The sequence below is a fragment of the Marmota marmota genome, unplaced genomic scaffold (assembly GCF_001458135.2).
Source record: "Marmota marmota marmota unplaced genomic scaffold, marMar, whole genome shotgun sequence".
NCBI classification, from domain to species: domain Eukaryota; kingdom Metazoa; phylum Chordata; class Mammalia; order Rodentia; family Sciuridae; genus Marmota; species Marmota marmota.
This window is the reverse complement of record NW_026000196.1, coordinates 3,267,765-3,292,746: the sequence shown is the minus strand read 5'-3', so window position 1 is coordinate 3,292,746 and position 24,982 is coordinate 3,267,765. Positions and strand designations below refer to the sequence as shown.

Below are 24,982 nucleotides of genomic sequence, written 5' to 3'. Positions count from 1 at the left end.
TTTTAAAAACATTTTTTTTTTTTTTTTTTTTTGCTTCTTTCTTTCTTTCTTCCACCAGGTATTGAACTCAGGGGCACTTAACCTCTGAGCCACATCCCCAGTCCTTTTTACATTTTTATTTTGAGACTGGATCTTACTAAGTTGCTTAGAGCCTCACTAAGTTGTTGAGGCTGACTTTGAACTCACTATCCTCACAGGCATGCACCACCAAGCCCAGCATATAATCCTTTAAATGTACTGTTTAATTCAATTTGCTATAATTTTGCTGAAAATATTTTTTTATCTGTGTTCATCAGAGATAGAGATGTGTGATTATTTTCCCCTTCATAGTGCCTTTGGGTTTGGTAAGAGGATAATGCTGGCCTCGTAAATGAATTTCAAAGTGTTTCTCCCTCTTCAATTTTTTGGAAGAGTTTGAGAAGGATTGACATTGATTCTTCTTTAAAATTTGCCACTGAAGCCCTCTGGTTATGAGCTTTTCTTCATTGGGAGGTTTTGATTACTGATCTAATCTCCTTACTTATTAGTATTCTGTTCAGATTTTCCACTTTTTTGGCAGTACTGAGGATTGAACCCAGGGCCTCATGTTTGCTAAGCAGGCACTTCTACCACAGAGCTATAACCCTGTCTCCAGATTTTCTATCTCTTCATGATTTAGTGTTGGCAGTTTTTATGTTTCAAAGAATTTATCCATTTCTTCTAGGTTACTGAATTCTACTGGTGTAGAAATCTTCATAGTATTCTTTTATAACTTGTTGCATTTCTGGCCTCAGTTGTAATGTCTCCTCTTTTATTTCTAATTGTATTTATTGGCATTATCTCTCTTTTTAGTCAACTTTGTGTATCTATTCAACTAAGAAACTCTTTCATTAATTTTTTTCTATTGCTTTTCTACTTTCTATTCCATTAATTTTGGCTCTGGTACTTATTATTTCTTTCTTCTGTTACATTTGGAATAGATTGTTCTTTTTCTAGTTCTTCAAGGATTAAAAGATAGGCCATTTATTTGAGATTCTTCTTTTTTTAAATACTTTTTTAGTTGTCAATGGACCTTTATTTTATTTATTGATATGTGGTGCTGAGAATCAACCTCAGTGCATCACACATGCTAGGCAAGCGCTCTGCCACTGTGCCCCAGCCTCAGCCCTCTTCTTCTTTTTTAATGCAGGTACTTACTGCTGGAAATTTCCTTTATACTACTGCTTTTGCATCCCATGAGTTATGATATGCTGTGTTTCATTTTCATTTGTTTCATATTTTTTAAATGTCCTTTTTGGTTTCTTCTTTGACCTATTGGTTGTTTAGATGTGTGTTGTTTAATTTCCACATATTTGTGAGTATACACAGGCAAAAAGACTTAATTTTCACCCTTACATTATACTGTACTCAAAAATAAACTCAAAATGTATTAAAGACTTGACTATAAGACCCCAAGCTGTAAAACTCCTCAATGAAAACATAAGGGGAAAATTTCTTGACATTGGTCTTGAAATGAATTCTTGGCAAAGGGGCTGGGGTTGTGGCTCAGTAGTAGAGTGCTTGCCTAGCATATGTGAAACACTGGGTTTGAGTCTCACACCACATAAATAAAATAAAGGTCCATCCATTAGTAACTAATAAAATATTTTTTAAAAAGATCTTTTTTTTTTTTTTTCTTAAAGCACAGGGGCTGGGATTGTAGCTTAGTGGTAGAGCTCTTGCTTGCACATGTGAGGCACTGGGTTCGATCCTCAGCACCATATAAAAATAAATAAATAAATAAATAAATAAATAAATAAAATGAAGGTATGTTTAAAAACCCACAGACAATAAAGAAAAAAAAATAGACAAATGTCCGACTACACAGCAAAGGAAACAATCAACACAGTGAAATGACGTTCTACAGAATGGGATAAACTGTTTGCACAGTATTTATCTGATAAAAGATTAATAATCTCCTACAACTCAATAGCAAGCAAACAAACAAACAAAAATAAGCCAGATGAGGTGGTGCACACCTGTAATCCCAATGATTTAGGAGGCTGAGGCAGAAGGATTGCAAGTTCGAGGCCAGCCTGGGCAACTTAGTGAGACCCTGTCTCAAAACAAAAAAAAAATTTTTTAAAGGACTGGAGATATAGCTCACAGATAGAACATTCTTGGGTTTAATCCCTAGTACTGTATTAAACAAACAAACAATCAAACTCCAAATAACTACATTTAAAACGAGCAAAGGAAATGGATAGACATTTCTCCAAAGACATACAAATGGCCACCAAGTATACAAAGAAGGTGTTTAACATCCTTAATCATTAGGGAAAAGCTGATCAAAACCACAGTGACATATCAATCACCTCATTCCTGCTAGGACGGCTATTTTCAAAATACAGAACACAGAATATAACAAGTATTGGCAAGGAGACAGAGTATTATTGTTATTATATTATTATTTATTTTTTTGATATTAGAGATTGAACCCAGAGGCACTTTACCACTGAGCCATATCCTCAGCCCTTTTTATTTTTTGTTTTGAGACAAGATCTGGCTAACTTGCTTATGGCTTTGCTAAGTTTCCCAGTCTGCCCTCAAATTTGGGATCCTGCCTCAGCCTCTCAAGTTGCTGAGATTACAGGTATGTGTCACTATGTCCAGCAAATTGGAACCCTTATACACTGTTGATGGGAATTCAAATCAGTGCAGCCACTGTTAAAAAAAACAACAACAAAACACAGTATATTGGTTCTACAAAAAACTAAAAATAGAACTGCCTGTGCCTGTAGTCCCAGCTATTTGAGAAGCTAAGGCAGGAGGATCACTTGAATCCAGGAGTTTAAGATCAGCCTTGGCAACAGAGTGAAACCATCTGATAAACAAAACAGACAGACAAAAAAAAAAAAAAACACTTGCAGATGATTCAGCAATCCCACTTTGGGGTATATATTCAAAAAATTGAAATAAGAAATCTCAAAGACATATTTGCATACCCATGTTCACAGTAGCCAAGATATGGGAACAACCTAAATGTCCATTGATAGATGAATGGATAAAAAAGTATAATAATTATACACAATGGAATATTATTTAGCCTTAAAAAAGAAGAAAGTCTTACCATTTGTGACAACACAGATGAACCTACAGGACAGCATGCTAAGTAAAATAAGCCAAATACTGCATGATTCCTTTTACATGAAATATCTAAAGTAGTCAAAGTCTTAGAAGCAGAGAACAGAATGGTGGTTTCCAAGGGATGGAGGAGGGAGAAATGGAGAATTGTTACTCCGTGGATATTAAGATTCAATTATTAGGGGGCTGGGGTTGTAGCTCAGTGGCAGAGTGCATGTGTGAGGCACTGGGTTAAAGACTCAGCACCACATAAAATAAATAAAGAAAGGTATTGTGTCTGTCTACAACTGAAAAAAAATTTTTTTAAAGATTCAATTATGTAAGATGATTATGTTGTAAAGATGTGCTGTCCAATATATGATTTACAGTAAACAACATGGTATTGTGCACTCTTACTTATATTAAGAGGATAAATCTGATGTTAAATGTACTTTTTTCCTTATTTTTATTGGTGCATTTTAATAGTGGGATTCATTAATATGTATACACATAACACACACAGTGTAACAATATAATTTGGTCACTATTTTTCCCCATTACCTTCCCTTCACTCATTTTCTCCCTCCTCCTGGTCCCTTTCCTCTATTCTAGTGGTCTCTCTTTAATTTTCATGAGATCCTTGCCTACCCCTACCTTTCTTTTCCTTTTCCCTCTCTACCTTGCATATATGAGAGAAAACATAAGTAACCTCAGCTTTCTGAGTCTGGTTTACTTGGTTCAACATAATGCTTTAAGTTACATCCATTTTCCTACAAATGACATAATTTCATTCTTCTCTATGGTTGGATAAAACTTCATTGGGTGTATATACCATATTTTTTAATGTATTCATCTGTTGCTGGACACCTAGACTAGTTGGCTACTATAAATTGTGTGACTTTAAACATGGGTATTCATGTATCATTATAGTATGCTAGCTTTATTTTTTTAGGATAAATACTGAGGGGTGGTATAGCAAGATCATATAGTCTTCTGAGGTACACCCATACTGATTTCAATATGATGCTAACTGTTCTTTTTTTTTTTTTAAAAAAGAGAGAGAGAGAGAGAGAATTATATTTATTTTTTAGTTTTCGGCGGACACAACATCTTTGTTTGTATGTGGTGCTGAGGATCGAACCTGGGCCGCACGCATGCCAGGCAAGCGCGCTACTACTTGAGCCACATTCCCAGCCCTGATGCTAACTGTTCTTAACACACACACATTCTCTTGGAAATCTGAGCTTGCTGTGAAGTATGCACACAGGTAAGATACATACCTGGAATGGTGTTAATGGATCCCATCAGCTGCTCCACATCAGAGAAGTCCAAAGTCTGGTCTTCAAAATCAGGCTGTGCAGAGATTTCCACATCTGTTTTGGTTTTTAGGAATTTCCCAAGTCTGTTGGTGTTAAAACACATGCACACAAGAATGGAGGGGGGCTGGGCTGCAGTTCATTGGAAGAGTACTTTCCTAGCATGTGTGAGGCACTGGTTTCAATTCCCAGCACCACATATAAATAAATAAAAAATAAAGGTCCATGTTAAAAACAAAAATCAAAAAACAGCACTCAGGGGACAATCCTTAGGGTGAATCTATGGTGCTGATCCCTAGTAATAAACTAAAGAGACTGCTGAATTTTCATTTATTAACATGCTGCTGGCTGCCTTTAACTATCTGACTTGGTGACTGCCCTAGGAGGTCACCAATGAGGATGGGTGTGTTTTAGTCAGCTTTTTTGCTGCTATGACTTAAAGACCTGACTGGAAGGAAGAGGAGGAGGAAAAGTTTATTTGGGTGCTCACAGTGTCACGTCTCAATCCATAGAAAGCAGGCTCCATTCCTTAGGGCTCAAGGTGAGGTTGAACATCATGGCAGAAGAGTGTGGCAGAGGGAAGTGGCTCACATGATCAGAAAGCTGAGAAAGATCTCCACTTGCCAGATACAAATACATATCCCAAAGCCACAGCCCCATTACCCCACCTGCCTTCAGTTACCATTCAATTAATCCCACTGGGTGATTAAAACACTGATTGTGTTAAGGATCTCATAACCCAATTATTTCTTCTCTGAACCTCTTGCATTGTCTCACCCATGAGTTTCTAGGGGACATCTCACATCCAAACCATAACAATGTGGAATTGGTTTATGCCTACAAGGGGAATGAGAAAATATAGGATTTTGTCAGAGGTTTTGGGAGGACATCTTCTGATGAGATGCATCTCCACACCTTCTGGTGGATCTCAGAATCTAAACCGGAAACCCCCACACCCACATTACCTCAGGCCCTGAAAGGTACAGAGGGTTCAGACCCTAGGAGCTTTCTCTCCACTTGGCCAAGTACCCTCAAGTTGCTAATCTTAGGGCTCTGGGTCTTCTCAAACTACTTCCTGGCAGACACAGATTTTTAAGTGGCAAAGCCAGAATTTTAAACCAGGTCTATTTTTGCTCAAACCCTGTGTATAACCCTGACATAATTAAGTTTGTGTGTTCACATTGCTTTATAGACATTGTCTTACTAGGTTTTCACAAACTACCCGTGTTTGTACATAGGGAAAGTGGGTCTTTAGACTGGTTGGACCTGCCCACAGTCCTGGGATAGCAGGGCCTGAATTCCCACCTGTCTGATTCTAAGTGTGTGCATTCTGCAGCCTCACAGTCTGTGTCCTAGAACATTTGGGGATGATGGAAGTACTCTACAGATCTCAGTCCTCCTGATAAAATGAGGGGTTTGTGGAGGAGATTTGATCAAGATGAGCTGGCTGGGCCTCAACATTACATGCTCCTTCCAGCCATAAGATTCTGAAATTCAATACTAGAGGGCTCTCATGATCCCACACCATCATTCTGAAGCCAGTGCTATTTTACCCATAGGATCAGGCACAGAAGCTAAAACTAGAAGCATATAACCCAGTGGAACTAAGTCTAGAGGTGAAAGGAACAGAAAACAAAAATAGATGTTAGAACAAAAGTATTACCTGTCAGCCATAGCCACTGCATCCTACAAAGGAAGGGAAAAGGAAAAAAAAGTAATTGGACTTTGGAAATAAATTTCCTTTTAAAATTGTATATGTTTTTAAAAAACTTGGAAATTAGGAAAAGGAAAAAAATCTGCCATACCCACATCCTAACAAAGCCACACTTATACCTGTGTGTTTTTCTTTACACTATTGCTTCTCCCCATCAACAGTATGTAAGCACTTTTCATGTCACAAATGGTCTTTTGGACCATTGATTTGAGAGACTGCAAACAATTCATTGAATGGAGACTCCATCATTTACTTAACTGTTCCTCTGTTGTTGGACATTGGTTGCTTCCGATCTTTTATCATAAATAGTGGTAAGTAAAATAATTTCATGTGTATCACCCTCCACATTCTGGATTGTGTCTTTGAGACACAGTGGCACTGTAGAACAGTTGATTCAAAAGGTATTAAGTGTTTATGGCTCTCATGGGGCCTGCAAATTGTTCTTTGGCTTTATTCATGGACCCATGTCTGGCAGGAAAGAGGTGTGACTTGGCTTTGAGGGGCAACTGTGGGCTTGGACAATGTCGGGGAACACACCCAGTAACTAGGAGGCTGGAGGTCCCTTCCCCACATCCTGAATACCACATCTACCCCATAGTCCTATGGGGCCTTATGAAGAAAGGGGACCCTACCTCTGACTGACATTTAAATTCCCACAGCCCTGCATGGGGCTCATATCAAGTTTAATTCAACTGAAAGAAAATTAAGAAATGGATTTTTTAAGTTCATGTCTGAGTTTATGAAGTAAAATTTATAATTACTACTCTTATAATGGAAATTTAAGGTAACTTTTTGTCCTGGACAACTTTTTCCCCAGAGCTCCAAGAGGCCATCTCAGGTGACCATAAAATGCTCAGTACACTATTTTTGCTCAGCTCCAGGTTAAGGATCTCTGGGTAACCAGAACAGAGGAACAAAGACTGGTGCTACCTCAACAATGGTAGAGGGGAAGGGTCAGTTGTATATGAGCCAGCTTGGCCATCATGGCAAAACTATGCAGAAAGATGGAGTGACAGCTTTTCCATCATGAATACCCAATGGAATCAAATGAATGCTGACCATAAAAGTCAACTCCAATATCTCCAGATGGAGAGAGAACAGCCTAACCTACCCTAACCATAACTGTCATTTCAGTTCATGATTTCATTTCTTTCCTGTTTTATTTCATTACTGACCTTTAAGAAATCAACCTTCTCCTCATGACACATCTCCTCTATTGTTTCCATCAGTTCTTTACAGGTGTCAAGGTTCTCTCCACAGCTGACCAGTTGTCCATACAAGGCTTCCAGCTTCTCTTTCTTTTTCTGCCCTAGAGTTTGTATTTTTTCTTCATATTTTTGAGCCAGCGTTTCCAAGATCTCATTGTAATGTAACTCAAAGTTTTGTTCTTGTCTTCCAAAATTCTCCTGTAAGACAGTTGATCTCAACCATCATTGAAGGGCATGTGATGTTGACTAGAGTCTTTAGGAGGAGGAAAATACATCCTCTCAGAGCTGTTTTAGTCCCTCTGTTCCTCTGCTTTGTCATCTATTGTCCTGATGCTGGGGTGAATGCTTTGGGGGGGGGGGGGGGTGGTCTCCATCCTAGATTCCCAAGAATAATCTTACAAAAAAGCACTGCTGTCTTTCCTGGTGGCATTTTTTAATTCTCTCCCAGTTTCAGCTATCTCCTATCACCTTGACAACCAGCCAGGGAGATTATCAATGATCAATCAGCCTGTTCCCGGAAACTTTGACCTTAAGGTGGAAATGCTTGCCCTGAGAGATCCCCACCTATCATTCCCTCCTGAGCTCTTGCTAGCTCATGATGCTCATTTTCACTTCCTCATATTTGAATCTTACAGACATCACAATTCCATCTACTGGGATTATACAACTTGGGGAAAGAGGAAAGCAAAGAGGAATAAGCACTGTGGCTAGGTGGCACTCCCTGAAGGATGAGAAAATATAGGAAGCAGAAGAGTAGGTACCTACAGCATTTAATCCAGGAGCACAATACTTGAAAAATAGTAAGTAGAGCATATTGGCTTCTGGTTCCCATTACTTATCTTGGAAACCCAGAAGAGCTTTGTGGGTTTTGACTGATGCCATTCTTGTCAGGTGATGAGGACATTTCTGAAGAAGCTCTTATCAATCATTCAGAGTCATTAATGAACACTTACTATGTGCATAAGACTTGCTAAAAATGGTGAGAAAAAGCAATAGATGACTCCCCAGTGTGAATTATAAAAGATGGCCTCGAGTCCTCTCTGAGGATGAAGATACTCTGATCTGTGAAAAGCTGGCAGAACAATATATAATGAGTTTTGTCCTCATACCCCTCCTACTACCTCTCATACACTCTGCTTTGAAGGGGAAGCTTTGCCCCTTGTGTCTTTCACAGGGGATTAAGGCAATAGTTCTCTTCCCTTTTAAGGTTGAGGTTGAAGCCCTCTTAATCCATGTGAGGTGATCCTGTTGATATAATCTGGTGCTGCATTAATAGAAGTAGAACATCCACATGAAGAGGAGAAGGAAAGTCCTATAGTCCTCAATCCTGGTCTACCTTGGCAGGAAGAGTTGGTCAGGCTCTGGTATTGCATTGAAATGCTATGTACCTACTAGGGCGCACCCAGGGAAACATTAATCTTATGAGAATTAGATAGCAAAAAAGGTAAAAAACAACAAACAAACAAACAAACAAACAAAACACTTATCTAAGATAGGATGGGTGTCTTGCAATGGCCTGTTAAGGCAGGCCTAGAAAAGGGGGGACAGCCTTGTTCTAGCTCTAGGGGCTAATCTAATCCATGAGCAGAGTTACAGAAGAGCAGCTTCTAGCTCAGTAATCTTGGCTCCTGGATCAAGAGCCCACAGACTTCCCTATTTCAGAATGGGCAAGGAGACAGGCCTCAAAGGATGGGATGTCCCTTCCAAATTCAGCATGCTAAATTCATAATTTCTCAAGAAAATCTACAAAATAGCTAACTAGAAAGAGAAAACACATTAACTTATTTTTTGAAACCCATGCAAAGCTAACAGAATGTCTGTGTTTGAGCAGTGATAACTGGCAGAATGAGCATATTACCTCATAAAACAACTAAAAACTCTTCAACAGTCCACACCTCACTTTATGTGGTAAACATGATAGGTACCCAAAGGCCTGTAAGTAACAATCCCCAAGAACAAGGGAACGACATGGAACCCCGCCATGTCTGGTGTCATAGCCAGTGCATCAGGTACCACCCAGTGTGTGAGGAGGAGGAGGAGGAAAAGGAAGAGAAAAAGGAAGAGAAGGGGGAAAAGGAGGAGGAGAAGATGAAGGAAGAGAAAGAGAGTAAGGAAAAAAAGAAGGAGTGGAGGAGGAGGAAAAGGACACTACAACAAGAACAACAAGCAAGCAAAAAAACAAGGGCAAAAGAAAGCTGTTCCTTTCTTTGACACCAGAGTGCAAATGTTTATCTGTCACTAACTGGCTGACACCACCACGAAGTGTCTTTGTTAAAAAAGTACAGGAGTTCTAAACCACATGCAATTGGTGATTAGGGTAAAGAGACACAGGGAGAAAAAGTAGCCTGTGAAGAAGCAGGACTGCAACAGGGAGATTCTTCCCTCTTTTATCCATACAACAAATATATAAAGTGCCTGCTTTGAAACATACCTTGGAGTGGGACTGGGGATGAACAAATTCAGAAAAAAAAAAAAGCCTCCCCACCCAGAGCACGCAACTCAGTAGGGAATGCTAACAGGTAATCAGTACCACCAGGCTTATGGCTTGGTGCTAGGAGAGGTCGGAGGAAGGGCAAGGGGCGGGGACAGTACTGACACCTCACATTTTAAAGAAAAGACTCTCTAACTTCTATTAGAAACAGTTGCTTGCCTGGTCACTGATGGAAGCCATGTGTCTGTCAAGGTCATCAGCCACACTCTTACCTCCACGGTGATGAAAACCTCTTCCAAGTGACTTGCAAAATTTTCCATCTCAATAATCTGCTTTTCCAATTTGTACATGTTTTTGTGAATTTCATCCTGTCCAACAGGCATCACAAAGAAGGTGTTAATGCTGGGCTAGGGTTGTGGCTCAGCGGTAGACCACTCTCCTAGCACGTGCGAGGCCTGGGTTCGATCCTCAGCACCACATTAAAAAAAAAAAAAAAAGGTATTGTGTCCGACTACAACTAAAAAATAAATATATATTTTTAAAAAGATGTTAATGCTACATCTGCTCTCTATCTCTCTTGGAGAAGGCATTTTAGATTTATTCCCTGTCTCAAGACACAAATGTGACATCAAAACAGAGGACTCAGGAGATCTATTTACCTTGGCACTTTCCAGTGCTTTATTGAGAGGGGTCACTTCATGCTCCTTGTGTTCATCAAAAGCCTTCTCAACAGCTCTGATTGGAGTTTTGCAAGTGACACAAAAAACATCCTCAGCTTCTTCCTCGTCTTCCTCCTCTGGGATAACGTAGCATTCGTACTCTTCACTGGCACGGCCATGGGCATACCTGTAGGCTTCCCGCAAGTCCTGGCACTGGCCAGCCAAGCCCCACCCTTCATAACCCAGGTCCTCAGCCTCAGCTGCCTCTCCTCCAAGTCTCCAGTCTCTCTGCTCCCTAGTTGGGTCTCTCCTCTTCATACCATAAGGAAGATATCCAGAAACTCCCATTCTGCTTTCCTCAACAAACTCATCCCCTAACTCCTGTTCATCTTCAAGTCCATATAAATGGACAAGATCATCCACTTCCTCTTGAAGGTCTCTTTGAATCTTCCTTTCCCCTGGCCCTCTTGGGTCCTTGGTCATTTCAGCTTGGACTACTTCTCTTCTCATTCTAGTGTTTTCTTGTGGAATGATCTGCATTCTGTCTTCAGAGTCATACAGATCCATGTTATAAAAGTGGAAGTCCTTAGGGGCAGTAGACCTGTCCAGCCCAGGTTCCTCCCCAGCTTCCTCCTCCATTGTTACTCTGGAAACCCTAGGAAGTACCTTTGAACAATCCTTCCTGGACAGTTAATAGTGAATATCTTAGATCCTACAACACAAAAACAAGGGAAAAATCAGTGCCTGAGAAGGTCATATCTTTGGTTTCTACTACTTCACACAAAATATTTTTTTAAAAAAATTATCTGAGCAGGGCTGGAGTTGTGGCTTAGATGTAGAGCACTTGCCTAGCATGAGTGAGGCACTGGGTTTGAGCCACATAAATAAAATAAAGTTATTATGTCCATCTATAATTGAAAATATATTTTTTTTTAAAAAGGAAAGCTATGATTTCTCTGGGAGGGTGGACTTTCTAAGCTTTAAGAGAAGAAATTTAAAGAGAAATGTCAATATATTTGACTAACAAAAGACTCCTATGCATTAAAAAAAAGCCTAAAACCTACAGCTGGGGTTGTGGCTCAGTGGTAGAGTGCTTGCCTAGCATGTGTGAGGTGTTGGGTTTAATCCTCAGCATCATATAAACACAAAATAAAGGTATTGTGTCTACCTACAACTACAAAATAAATATTTTTTAAAAAGCCTAAAACTTCAAAGAGAAAATAATGGGAAGAGTTTCAGGATATAATTTTATTTTGTTGTTTTTCTTTATTTTACAGTACTAGGGAATGAACCCCATGGTACTTCACCACTGAGCCACATCCTTAGCCCTTTTTGTTTTTTATTTTTAAGTAGGGTCTCACTAAGTTGCTGAGACTGGCCTCAAACTTGTGATCCTCTTGCCTCAGCCTCATGAGTCACTGCAATTCAAGATGTACATCACCACAGCCAGCTATTTATTGTTATTATTTAGGGGGTTAAACTCAGAGGTACTCAGCCACTGAGCCACATCCTCATCCCTTTTTTTGTATTCTATTTAGAGGCAGGGTCTCACTGAGTTGCTTAGTGCCTCGCTGTTGCTGAGGATGGCTTTGAACTTTCAATCCTCCTGCCTCAGCCTCCCCAGCTGCTGGGATTACAGGTGTGCACCTCCGCGCCTAGCTTAATTATTCAGTTTTAAAATGTGTGTAACTCATTGAAAAATTAAGATCTAAATAGATGAATGTACAGGATAATTCACAGGATTATTACTTTTTATATATTAGCTATAAAAAATATTTGAAAAGCTGTCCATACTTATGAGTAACAGAGAACAAATAAATAAGAAGTCATTTTGCCTTTCCAGTTTGTAAATATTTTTAAAATATGAAAATGATACCTGAGGGGCTGTGGTTGTGGCTCAGCAGTAGAGTACATGCCTAGCACATTCAAGGCCCTGGGTTTGATCCTCAGCACTACATAAAAATAAATAAATAAAATAAGGGTATTGTGTCTAACTAGGAAATAAAAAAATATTAAAAAAAAATAATACCTCAGGGGCTGGAGTTGTGGCTCAGGGGCAGAGCGCTTGCCTAGCATGTTTAAGGTTCTGGGTTCGATCCTGAGCACCACATAAAAATAAAATAAAGATCTTGTGTCCACTGAAAAACTAAAAAATAAATATTAAAAAATTCTCTCTCTCTTTATAAATAAATAAATAAATAAATAAATAAATAAATAAAATGAAGTTATTGTGTCCATCTACAACTAAAAAATAAATGTTGTAAAAAAAATCATACCTGAAGCTGGGTGAGAGTATGATGAGGTGAACACCATCATGTGCTACTGATTAGAATGTCCCACATCTGGAGAACAAATTTGGCAATGATCGTATTTTTTAGCCTAGCAATCCTCTTTTGGAATTCAAGGGGAAACCCCACATACATAGAAAACATTTATTTCTATATATAAAAGTCCACAACAACAAAAAAATTAAAATAACATAAAATACCTTTTTTAAGTCTTAATGGTTAAGAGAACAGTTAAGTAAACAAGAATATATACACACTGTACAGAATACAAATCGTCCTCAAAACATTTACAGAGAACAAATAATTACTTAGAAAAAATTACTTAGAAAAAGACTTATAGTAGTATTAAATAAAATGAACATAATTTTCACTATATGTAATGCCCACTATTTTAATGGAAGTACACAAAGTCTAGAAAAATAACAACAATAATAATAGTGCTGGGTGCAGTGGCTCAAACCTGTAATCCTAGTAGCTCCAGAGGCTGAGGCAGGAAGATTGTTGTAAGTTCAAAGCCAGCCTCATCAACTTAGTGAGGCCCTGAACAATTTAGTGAGACCTTGCCTCAAAAAATTAAAAGGATTGGGGTTATAGCTTATAGCACCCCGGTACCAAAACCAAACCAAACCAAAACCAAAACACTATAATAGTAATAGTAAATACACTATTAATAGCTGCTACTTATTAAAAAGCATTTTCTATGTGCTCTTTCTGCGCTATGCAGTATATATATATATATATTAATATCCTCCCTCAACCCTATGTGGTAGGGCCGGTATTATACCCATTTTATAGAAGAGGAGACTGTGGTTCCAAGAGGGGATCTCAGGCAAGTGCACAGTAAGTTGTTGAACAGGGATTTGAGCCTTAGACTATGTGGCAGCCAGTAGACAGATATCCAACTACAAGGGAACATAATTAACCAGAGATTTTAGTTTTTCTCTAAAACCTATTGCCACATTGCACAAAGGACACACTCCTCACAAACAGCTGCCATCCAATGACAAAGTGCGTAAGTCAATGTTTTGTTTTGTTTTGTTTTTAAGAGAGAGAATTTTTTTTAATATTTACTTTTCAGTTTTTGGTGGACACAACATCTTTATTTTCTTTTTATGTGGTGCTGAGGATCGAACCCAGCGCCCTGCACATGCCAGGTGAGCGTGTTACCACTTGAGCCACATCCTCAGCCCAATGGTTTTTAATATATTCACATACGTGTTCAGTAATCACTGGCACTTTTAGAACATTTTATCCCCTTAAATAGAAACTCTACCTTTTTAGTAATCACCCCTAGATTTTCCCCAGCCTAAGCAAACACTAATCTACTTTCTGTCTCTACTGATTTTCCTGTTTGGACATTTTACATAAATGGATTTTATAATATATGATCCCAAGTGCTCCAGTAGTGCAATTAACACATGTTACTTAGATATCATATATTTAGCATATAGTATATATATATAGTATATCTTAGATATAATGTATATAAGTATATTTTGTGGCTGGCTTTTTTCACTTAGCATAATGTTTTCAAGATTCATCCATGTTGTAGCACACACATATTAACATCACACACACACACACACACACACACACAGAAGTTTTTCAAATATTCTAGATCTTAGCCTATTTATTACTGGATTCTTCATTTAAAAAATATTTTCCCCTATATTTAGTGTGAGGATGGCCTTAGGCCTGAGCCTAAGCAACTCCATTTTAAAAACTCCAGTTTGAAACCTGCTGTCTCACCAGGCATACCCACAGAGCCCTCCAGGATGGCCTCAAACAAGTTACTTCCCCTCACCCTGATAAACAGAGTAAAGCCCCTGGCAGGCTGTCCTCATCTGATAAGAGGGAAAGGCTAGAAGATCAGGGTGGAGACCACCAGACCAGATGTTTCTGACCCCAGGGTAAATGATATCACTGAGAAATCCAGTGGTAGCTGATAAGGATTAAAAGGGGGTCAAAAGCCCCAAAATTTAGTATAAAAGAGCAAATAAACAGGGATTCAGCCAGCCAAAACAAGGATGCACTCGAGCTGGAGAGCCTGATGAGGACCTGACATCCCATTACTTGTCATTGTTCCTGATCCTCTGCGTGATCCTCACTGTTCTCAAACTCTACCGCCTTGTCTGGACTCTGGTGAGAGAGGCAACCTTCTCCTCAACGGGTCCACTCCATGCCAGGAAAAGCCTGCCTTGGTTCCAGATCTGACCACCACAGTCTAAGTGAGTGTGCATCTGCTGGACATAAAGCCTAAGGCTTGAGACTTTTGAACTTAGCATGCAGAGGGAATGTCTGTCATTAACCTGTCATGATTAAGTGTGTTTTGCTGTGCTTAGAATTAATCTAGAATTGTTTGCTGTAAATTGATTATGTCTATTGCAGTGCCTAGCATTAAGGATTGTCGTTTTCTTGATTAAGAACCTATAGAGTGAAATTGTATTGAGTAATTTGAGTGAATAAAGCATTGAAAGGGGCAGAAGTGTGTGGACATTCTTTATTTCTCCCCTCGACTGCATACCTCGCAATTTTGCCCCCTCGAGACACCTAGGTTGCCTTTTAATTTTCTTGATGGTATTACTTGAAGCACACAAAAAAGTTAATTTGGGGGAAGTCTAATTTATCTTTTTTTCATTTTTGTTGTTTGTGTTTGTGATGTCAGATCTAGTAACCTAATGCCAAATCTTGCATTCCTGGGGTAAATCTCACTTGGTCCACGTTAAACTTTTTTGCAGGGTTTTTTTTTTTTTTTTTTTTTTTAATCTTTCTCAGGTTTTGGTATTGGGGCAACATAGCTCAGAAAATAAGATGGAAAACATTCATTTTCGGGCTGGGGATGTGGCTCAAGCGGTAGCGCGCTTGCCTGGCATGCGTGCGGCCCGAGTTCGATCCTCAGCACCACATACAGACAAAGATGTTGTGTCCGCCGAAAACTAAAAAATAAATATTAAAATTCTCTCACTCTCTCTCACTCTTTCTTTAAAATAAAAAAAAATTATGCTACAGTAACAAAAAAAAAAAACCAAACATTCATTTTCTTCTTGAAAGAGTTTGTGAAGAATTGGTACTAATTTTTTTTAAATGCTTGGTAGAATTTACTACCATAGTGAAGTCATATGGTCCTCAGCTTTCCTTGTGGGTAGATTTTAATTACTAATTCAAAATCTTTTCTTATTATAGAAGTTTTCAGATTAACTATTTCTTCTTAAGTCAGTTTTGGTGGCTTGTGTCTTTCTATGAAATGCCCATTTCATTTAAGCTATCTAATATATTGAAATAAAATTGTTCATAGTATTTCTTTTTAGACTTTTTTTTGTGTGTGTGGTTTCTGTAAGCTTAGTAAAAATGTCCCCTCAATCATTTCTGATTCTAGTCATTTGGGTCTTCTCCCTTTTTTTCTGGGCCAATTTAACTACAATTAAATTGGTCAGTTTGTTAGTCACTTCAAAGAATCATTTTTTTTTTTTTTGGTTCTTTGATTTCTCCTATTGCTTTTGTATTTTTAATTTCACTCTAATATTTATTAATTCCTTCCTTTTGCTTGCTTTTTTTGGTTTGATGTTCTTTTTTTCCAGAGTCTTCAGGTATTGATTTGAGATCTTTCTTCTTTTTATTTTTTTAAATATTTATTTTTTAGTTTTCGGTGGACACAACATCTTTATTTTATTTTTATGTGGTGCTGAGGATCGAACCCAACGCCCTGTGCATGCCAGGCGAGCGCGCTACTGCTTGAGCCACATCCCCAGCCCTCTTCTTTTTAAATATAGATATTTATAGGTGTAATTTTCCCTCTAAGTACAACTTTGGATGCATCCCACAAGTTTTGATATGTTTTATTTTCATTATTTATTAAGTATCTTCTAATTTCCCTTTAAATTTCTTCTTGTACATTTTGGTTATTTAGGAGTGTATTGTTTAATTTCCACATATTTGTGAGTTTCCCAAATTCTTTAGGCTATTGATTTCTAATTACATTCTATTGTGGTTGGAGAATATATCTTATAATATTTATATCCTTTTATAATTATTGAGGTTTGTTTTATGAGGTACTATAAAAATGGGCTAGCATAATAATGTTTTATGGGCTATCTTGAAAGATGTTCTGTATGCTCTTTAGAAGAATGTGTATTCTGATGTTATTGAATAGAGTGTTGTAGAGAAGTCTATTAGGTTCAGTTGGTTTACAATAATATTCAAGTCTTCCATTTCCTTGTTGATCTTCACTTAGTTGTTTTATTCATTATTGGAAGTAAAGTATTGAAGTTTTCAACTATTATTTTTATATTATCTATTTCTTCATTTATATCAGTTTTTGCTTCTTGCATTTTAGTGTGCTCTTGATAGGTGCATATACATACATAATTATTATGTATTTTTGATGTACTGATTCTTTCATAGGGATAAAATGTCTCTTTTTATCTCTAGGAATTTTTAAAATTTTTAAAATCTGCTTTTTCTGACGTCAATATAGTCACTCCAGCTTTTTTATAAATGTTGTTTACATAATATGTCTTTTTCCGTCCTTTTAATTTCAAGCTATTTGTATCTTTGAATCTAAAGTGTGTCTCCTATATACAGCATATGATTGGCTATCTTAGTTATTAATTTTTCATATCTATACATTATGACAAGCCTCCCTAGAATTTCTCAATGACAATGATTCATTGGAGTTAAGTTATTGTGACTTTTTCCATATCACAAAATGATATTTCCTACAAAATAATATATGACACCCTAAAAGAAAAGATAACATTCAAGTTAAAGAATGTTAACCTAACAGTTAACATTCCAGTCCTCAACTTTTTAGTAGGAAAGTAAACCAGAGTAAACCAGATTGACATCTACAAGTCTGCTAAGGACTATACATACAACATGGAAGGAAGACAACTTACCATGAAATATTAAGCTACAGTAGAATAGTAACTATAAAGTTGGAGAATTCTAAAGGATACTGTAAGGTAGAGGGAAACATTCTTAACAAGGATAAACTTAACAGGGGTTCAGATCTCATTGAGAAAGTTGTGATTGCAACCCGTGTCATGGCAAACAAATTCACTGAGTTGTCCTGGTCAGAGCTGGTCCACAAGCAAGAAAAACAGAGACATCAGTAAACCAAGACTGGGTGGGAATGGAGGGAAAGTGGTCACAAGGCCTCATGAGAGATCCTGAGTCATAATCACCTCCAATAAACTACTCTCAATTCTCTATTTTATTTTATTTCATTTTTCAGTACTGGGGCTAGAACCTACCACTGAGCTACATCTCCAATCCTCTTTATTTATTATTTTGAGATAGGATCTTGCTAAATTGTTGAGGTGGCTTCGAGCTTGTGATCCTCCTGCCTCACTGCCTGGCTGGCTATTCTTAATTCTTGACCCTCATAAACCATATAAGATAATAATAAAATATTTATTTTAAGCTATCAAGTTCTAGAATAATCTGTTCTGCAACAGATCATTATAGATAATATACATTATCCCAGCATAAAAAGTAACTTCCTTTTTTTAATATTTTTTAGTTGTAGTTGACACAATACCTTTATTTATTGATTGATATGTGGTGCTGAGGATAGAACCCAGGGCCTCACACATGTCAGGCAAGTGCTCTATTGCTGAGCCACAACCCCAGCCCCCAAAGTAACCTCCTTTCCACCTGGCTTTCCACTCTTGATACCATTCTTTCTCTCATTTGTTCACATTCAGGCTCCTTTAGAGGGTGGCATTTGTACCACAGGTCTTCAGACTATGTCATGTGTACATGAAACTTTCCAAGGGGTATGCAAGCATGGATGGTTTTAAGGATTTCCAGATGCTCAATCTCACATTTAATCTTTCCCAGAGACACTTGCCTGGGAATGAGTATTTGAGGCTTCATGTGGATTCACTTGGCACAATAGCCCATCTTCTCTTAATTATAAAACTACCCTTCGTTCATCCTGAGTATTACATTGCACTGTAAGATTTCATTGCTTGGAAATTTAAAAAACCTCCAGGGGGCTAAATTAAAGGACAATTTGAAGTATTGGTAACAATGTTGAGAGAGTGAATGACATTAATGAATGGGTAAGAAAAATTTTTTCAAGCTAAGTGGTTTCCAGTTCTTTGCTTTCAACAAAATTGAAGGAGGATCTAATCAAGTTGTCAGCTGATATATTATTAAATTTTTCTCATGATAGATCACTATATAATTTCAGCATACATTTCAAAAAGAGTTCAAAGAGCTGAATGACATTACTATAACTTGCTTACATTTCCATCTACTTATACAAATGAGCAAGGTCACTCTGTGCTTATATCAACAAAGTGAAAACAGGAAGACAAGTCACTATAATTTCTGTTGCATTCTAGAATAGGTAATAGAATTTTCATTCATGGGCACAAGAATTAAAAAGAAAAGTCCTATCCACCTCATTAAGAAGTACATTTCTGTTTTGTTTTATTTTTGTACTGGAGATTGAACCAGGGTGCTTAACCTCTGAGCCATATCACCAGCCTTTTAAAAATTTTTTATTTTGAGACAGGATTTTGTTAAGTTGCATAAGGCCCTGCTAAGTTTCTGAGCCTCAGAAAATTGTAATTCTCCTTTCTTGGCCTCCCAAGTTGCTAGTATAATAGGCATGTGCCATGCACCCAGCTCAGATTTATTTTTGTTTATTAATTATTTATCAAAATTTGTAATATATATATATATATATATAGTTATAGTTATGTGTGACTATAAAAATTATATTGGTAACTTAATTCAGAAGGAAAAAGAGAGTACTATTTAGAGATGTATGATTCCAGGAAAATAATAAAAAAATTTAAATCTCAAGTAATACATTTGTATTTTTGTAGAAAAGTATAATAGATGATCAATAAATGATTTTCTAAGCTTAGCAAAATATTATCAGGACAAAATTCTGTTGAGAATAGAAATGCAAGTTTGAGGAGAAAAAGGAACAATGTAAAATTTCTAATATTACAGAACAGTTTGTTTTTACATTTCTAAGATACTTGATGAAGGATATCAAACTTCCATAGTATTTTTAAGAATCTAATGAATAAATTTAAAAGGGTTATTAAATGGGTTTATTTGAAAACATGAATATTTATGATATGTCAGAAACTTTTATAATTTTTAAAATGATAGCTTTATTAAGATATAATTTATATAAGATAATGTTCACCCTTTTAAAGTATAGAGTTTAGTAATTTTTAGTGTATACACAGAACTGAGCAACTATTACCACCATCCAATTACTTTCATCAAGTCAGACTGATGCACAAGGTACCAGATGCCCCATGTCCTGGTCCATGCCAACTGGCACCATCTTTTTCCTCATCTTTTTCCTCCTCCACTTCCTTTTCTTCCTCCACTTTCACCACCTCCTCCTGTTACCAGTAGCCAATCCAGGGACTCTCCGGATTTGCCTCCGGATTTTCCAGGACCTGGTCCATTGCCTGGGCAAGGAGAAGGGATGAATGAAGATAGATTTCTAGAGGCAGCATCACAAACAAGTGGCTGCCAGGCCCCAAAGTCTGTACTTTGCCTCCAGAGCATCTATGATTTTTGAAAGTTCTATGACCTGGGTGTTTTGAGGGGTTATTGCTAAGAACCCTGCCCACCATTAGACCCTGGCTAGGGCAGTCCTACTCATCCTCACTAGTACAGTCTGTTCACAGGGCTATACAATTGTGGTTTGAGTTGTGCCAGGGCACATCTGCTTCCCACAAAAGGTCTGTATCCCTGCAAAACTAGTGCTGATCTGGACCAGGAAGTCTCCCCAGCCAGACCCAAAGGATTCCTAGCTCCTCCAGGTTACCATGCATATCACCTGCACCTTAGCCCACATCTCCCTTCAGTAGTTCCCAAGGTCAGTGTTGCCTTTCAGCTACAGAAACACTACTTTGTCTCCTCTCACCATGATCAATCCTAGGTCCTTAAGTTCCTTATTTAGTGGAGAATTCTCAACAAAACCCTCAGAGCCTATTGTCCTAAGAGGCTCTGGGTCCTGCCTTCACACTCTAATATGTCTGATTTTCCAGCTAATCACAATTATTCCCACTGCGCAGAAATAATGTCTTATTGCTAATGTCTGCTATGAGCTCAGACTTGGCATTACATGGAACGGGGAGTCGGAACAGAAACTTTGAGATTAAAAGTTCTGAATAGTTTTAGCTCCGGATTTGCCTCATGCTGAGAATGGAAACAAAAAACTACCTACTGGCCTGTGTGTGCATCAAGGGAGCTAAAACAGACCTGTTCTCTGGCTGGCACAGCCTAGCTAACTCCACGTATGTATATCTCCTGGCTCTTGTTTTTGTAAATCCTAACCAATTCTATAGGACTGGTAGAGAAACCATCTAACTGCTTCCCCCCAGTTTGCTCAAACTGCATAAAATTCGTTTTTCTTTTTTACATCATTTGTTTATTTCTTATGCCAAATTCAGCCAGCTGGGATCCAGGCAGAGTCCCTGGATTGGCTACTGGTAACAGGAGGAGGTGGTGAAAGTGGAGGAAGAAAAGGAAGTGGAGGAGGAAAAAGATAAGGAGAAAACAAGTGATCTGTAAACAGAACCTGAGAAGATAGGAGGTTCATGCTTCCTCTCTGGGGACCTCTTGTCAGCCAGCAGCAGGTCTCCCAGGCTTAGGAGCAATTGTCTATCCTCACTCTACTTGGGCTCTGACATCTGCTTCTCCTGCTTGGGGCACTCTAGGCTCCATCTGGTCATTCTACAGTTTCCAAAATTCTGGTGCCTATATGTTATGGGGATCATGGAGTGACCTGCGAAGTCTGAATCCAAATAGAAGTCATCTGGGGAAACCTGGGGTACTTCTGTGACTCTGGATGACCCCACTGCATGCAGGGACTGTGGCACTGGGAATCATTCACTGCTCTAGCATGACTGTTCATGGGCCTGGTAAGGAGTGGATTAAAGATAACAGGATGGTGCTAGATACTGGGGGTGGAATGAATGAGAGACAGGTCCTGCTCTCAAGGAGGCCCCAGAAAAGCAAGTGAGTGATAATTACCCCACCCGGGGATCAGGCACAACTTCTCCCTCTTTCTTAGGACCCAGGATTCCTCTCCTTTGTAAAGCACAGGCTCTGGTCATATAGACAAAAATCACAGTTTCTTTCTGGCTCCAATATCACCTGAATGTACCCTGTAGGCAGAAATATTCCTGAAAACTACCTTGTCTCCACAATTTGCTGACCACGTGCCCTGTGGCTCTTCCTCTGAGTGTCCCTGCTAAGTATAAGCCCAGCACTCGCTGCTCTGCTCAGATGGAAGTGATAAGTTCATGTTCTGAGATGTCCTATGTTCTCAGATCCTCATCATTGATAAGTCTTAACTCCCTTAGACATCAGGCACCAGCCCCATTCCCTAGCTCCTCACTCTCCAAGCAGCCTATGGACACCCTCTTCACCTGTGGACACCCTCTGTTCCTTCTGCTCCCTCTCAGTGTCCTCCCTGTAAGTCACTTCCAGGCCTTGGCCCAGACACTTCTTCCTGTTGAGTATCTCCTCACTACTGTTCCTTAAGCCCCTACCCAGTCAAATGCCTGCCACAGTCTCCACAGAACCACTGCATTCCTGCTGCCCATTAGCATGACCCCCCTCCCCCAACTCCAGCACCCAAATCAGAGACCAGAAGCTTGTCCTTGATGTCAGCCAAACTAATGAATGATCAGTTCGTGCTGATTCTGGCCCTGTGTCCTGAATCTCTAGATAAACATCTGTCCTCCCTCCATCTTCACCCCTTCCCAATGCCACTGCCCTCTGGAGTTATACAGTCCTGTGTTTGCATTCTATCTTTGCTACATCCTAGCAGAGTGACCTTACAAAACCACCTCCCCAGGCTTCACTTTCATGGACTATAAAACAGGTTCATTAACAGTGTCTACCTTATAAGGTTGACATTTAAATGAAATGGTATAAGTAGGTAAAATGCTTAGCATTGTACATGGCTTAAAGTAAGTGCTCAGTTATCATGCTAAGTGAAATAAGCCAATTCCCCCCGAAACCAAATGACAAATGTTCTCTCTGATACGTGGATGCTAACATACAGTAAGAGATGGTAAGGGAGAATAGAGGTTCATTGGATTAGACAAAAAGGAATGAAGGGATGGGAGGGGGGATGGGAATAGGAAAACCAGAATGCATCAGACATAACTTTCCTATAGTCATATATGAATACACGACCAGTGTAACTCCACACCATGTACAACCACAAAAATGGGATTATAACTAGAAAAAATTCCCCATATATGTATAATGTATCAAGATATACTCTACTGTCATGTATATCTAAAAAGAACAAATAAAAATAAAATAAGATAAAATGCAAAAAAGCAAGCCCTCAGCAAATGTTAGCTACTGTTATTATTGTTTGTGTTTTGTTACTACTATTATCATTACTTGGACCAGCATCTGGCCAGTTTAGAAGCCTTCTATCTTGTTACTTATGCAGGGTGAGGACCGGGAACAGGAAGTAAAGGTCCACAGTGGTTGCAGCAGTGTGGTATTATCTATGGAGACGATGGGAACACTTGTCCCTTGAAAGAAGTTGATGATTGGCAAAACAGCCTCATCATAATCAGGCATGGACACTGCTATGGGGACACTCTGCACCCCAAAGTAACAGTTCCCAAGGCTTAGGAGAGATGTGGTATTCTAGGGTCAGAGGATCCTTAATTCAATATCCAGATTTTAGGATGGCAAAACTGACTTCCTATGAGGCCAAGAGCCTTGCTTATGGCCAATTTCACATAACAAGGATTTATCTGGCTATTCTGTATCTAGCCCTGTTCTGGCACTAGACACACTGCCAGGCAGATAAAGAGCTTGGATTCAAATCCAGGTTTCCATTAAATCACACTGCCTACAGACTGAGGAGCAGCCCACTAAAAATAACACATTTCCATGTGCTACCAAGAGAGAGATAATCAGAATTCTGTATTATCTATAAACCATCACAAGAAATTCTTTCAAATAGAAGCTGGGATGTGAAATACCAAGTTGAACTCTTAGGAACATTTTTTTTTAATGCTGAGGTAGACAGGAAAGAGACTGGAAAACATTTAACACACATGCTATTGAGAACATGTTTTTCCGAGCCTGTGTTTGCCTTTTGAACACATAAACACAAACTGGTCTGTATGCTTAGTTTCAAAGCAGGAGTTTTGCAACACAGCCCACAAATTATACATATATTTTTTTTTCTCAAAATCTATACTCTTGCACCTTCTTACCAGAATCAAAATTTGGGAAGAAAGGAACGTTGATGATACATTGTCATTTAAAAAGCATGAAATGAAGACTTAGAAAATAAAGTAATACATCACATTTGGGCAGATTGCCACATCTCTGTGCTATAATGTCAGTTAAAATTTTTTTCTTAAGTTGTATATGAGAGGTATGTCTCTATGTTTTAGTTTAAAAAGTCTTCCAACAATATTTTTTAACCTTTTGTGGGTTATGGGCTTGTCTGAGAATCTTCTGAAACCTGCGAGTCCATAAAGACACATTTTTGTATATAATTATTGAAGCTCATTCATGTAGCCCCTAGCAATTCCTGAGCTATAGGTAAAGAAAACTGGCTATAAAGCATTAGCATTACAGTAATGCAAACTGGTTCAGATTAGCTTTTCAGGTACAGCACAGACCTGAAAACACTCTGTGGGAGGAGGTTCTCTGCACCCACAAGAAGCAACTACAATTCTATTTTTCAGTATTCGAATCAAAGAATGAAATTATGAATTTCCAGCATTCACATGCAGATTAAAATTTAAAAAGTATTTATCAACCCAATAGTATAGTATAGCCAGATAATATCAATATCAAACCATCTAGCAAAGAGGCCCTGCATTAAAAACATGCTAAAGACATTCCACGAATCATTAGCTTCTCCCTACTCATAACAGCTTTTCAAACTTGGTACCAACTCCATATTCAGTAAGTGCGAATTCCTGCTACAAGAAGTCACAGAAACATTTGCACTGTTAGGTGTAATTTAAACATCTGGGATTTGCCATGATATCCCTTTCCATCTAAAGGAAAGATATTGTACTAACAGTGGCATTTAGTTGAGAGTTTCTAATGATACGGTTTGCATTAGAAGAATATGACTACCCCAAAACTTGCCTGCTAATTTAAGGGTCCATAAATCCTTCTTTTAATTCAAAGGATCTGGATTTCTGCAAGAAAATCGATTCCATGTTCAGCAGGCTTCCTTTCCTGATGACCTCTGCATGCCCTGCGGGCTACCTCTGCCTATTCTACACCAGGATTCTGCAA

The 24,982-nt window shown here is 38.5% G+C and overlaps 1 protein-coding gene and 1 long non-coding RNA gene across 3 annotated transcripts in view; one reads left to right on the top strand and one right to left on the bottom strand.

Moving 5' to 3' along the window:
* Fsd2 (fibronectin type III and SPRY domain containing 2) overlaps positions 1-24,982 on the bottom strand; it is a 43,736-nt gene extending 18,754 nt beyond the window's left edge. Inside the window, exons 1-6 of one of the 2 annotated variants that reach the window (XM_015493016.2) lie at positions 24,830-24,982; positions 10,410-11,121; positions 10,023-10,118; positions 7,287-7,517; positions 6,061-6,083; positions 4,362-4,483 (exon numbers count right to left, since the gene is read on the bottom strand). In XM_015493016.2, coding sequence (XP_015348502.1) covers positions 4,362-4,483; positions 6,061-6,083; positions 7,287-7,517; positions 10,023-10,118; positions 10,410-11,048 — 1,111 coding nt within the window. In that variant the 5' untranslated portion in view covers positions 11,049-11,121; positions 24,830-24,982. Of the gene's footprint in view, positions 1-4,361; positions 4,484-6,060; positions 6,084-7,286; positions 7,518-10,022; positions 10,119-10,409; positions 11,122-19,942; positions 20,099-24,829 lie in introns of those variants that run through there. The other variant, XM_048790181.1, reaches the window with a different exon arrangement.
* Positions 4,190-9,829, top strand: LOC125612478. The gene is made up of 2 exons (XR_007342817.1): positions 4,190-4,348; positions 6,273-9,829. It is a non-coding gene; the product is annotated as an uncharacterized LOC125612478 (long non-coding RNA).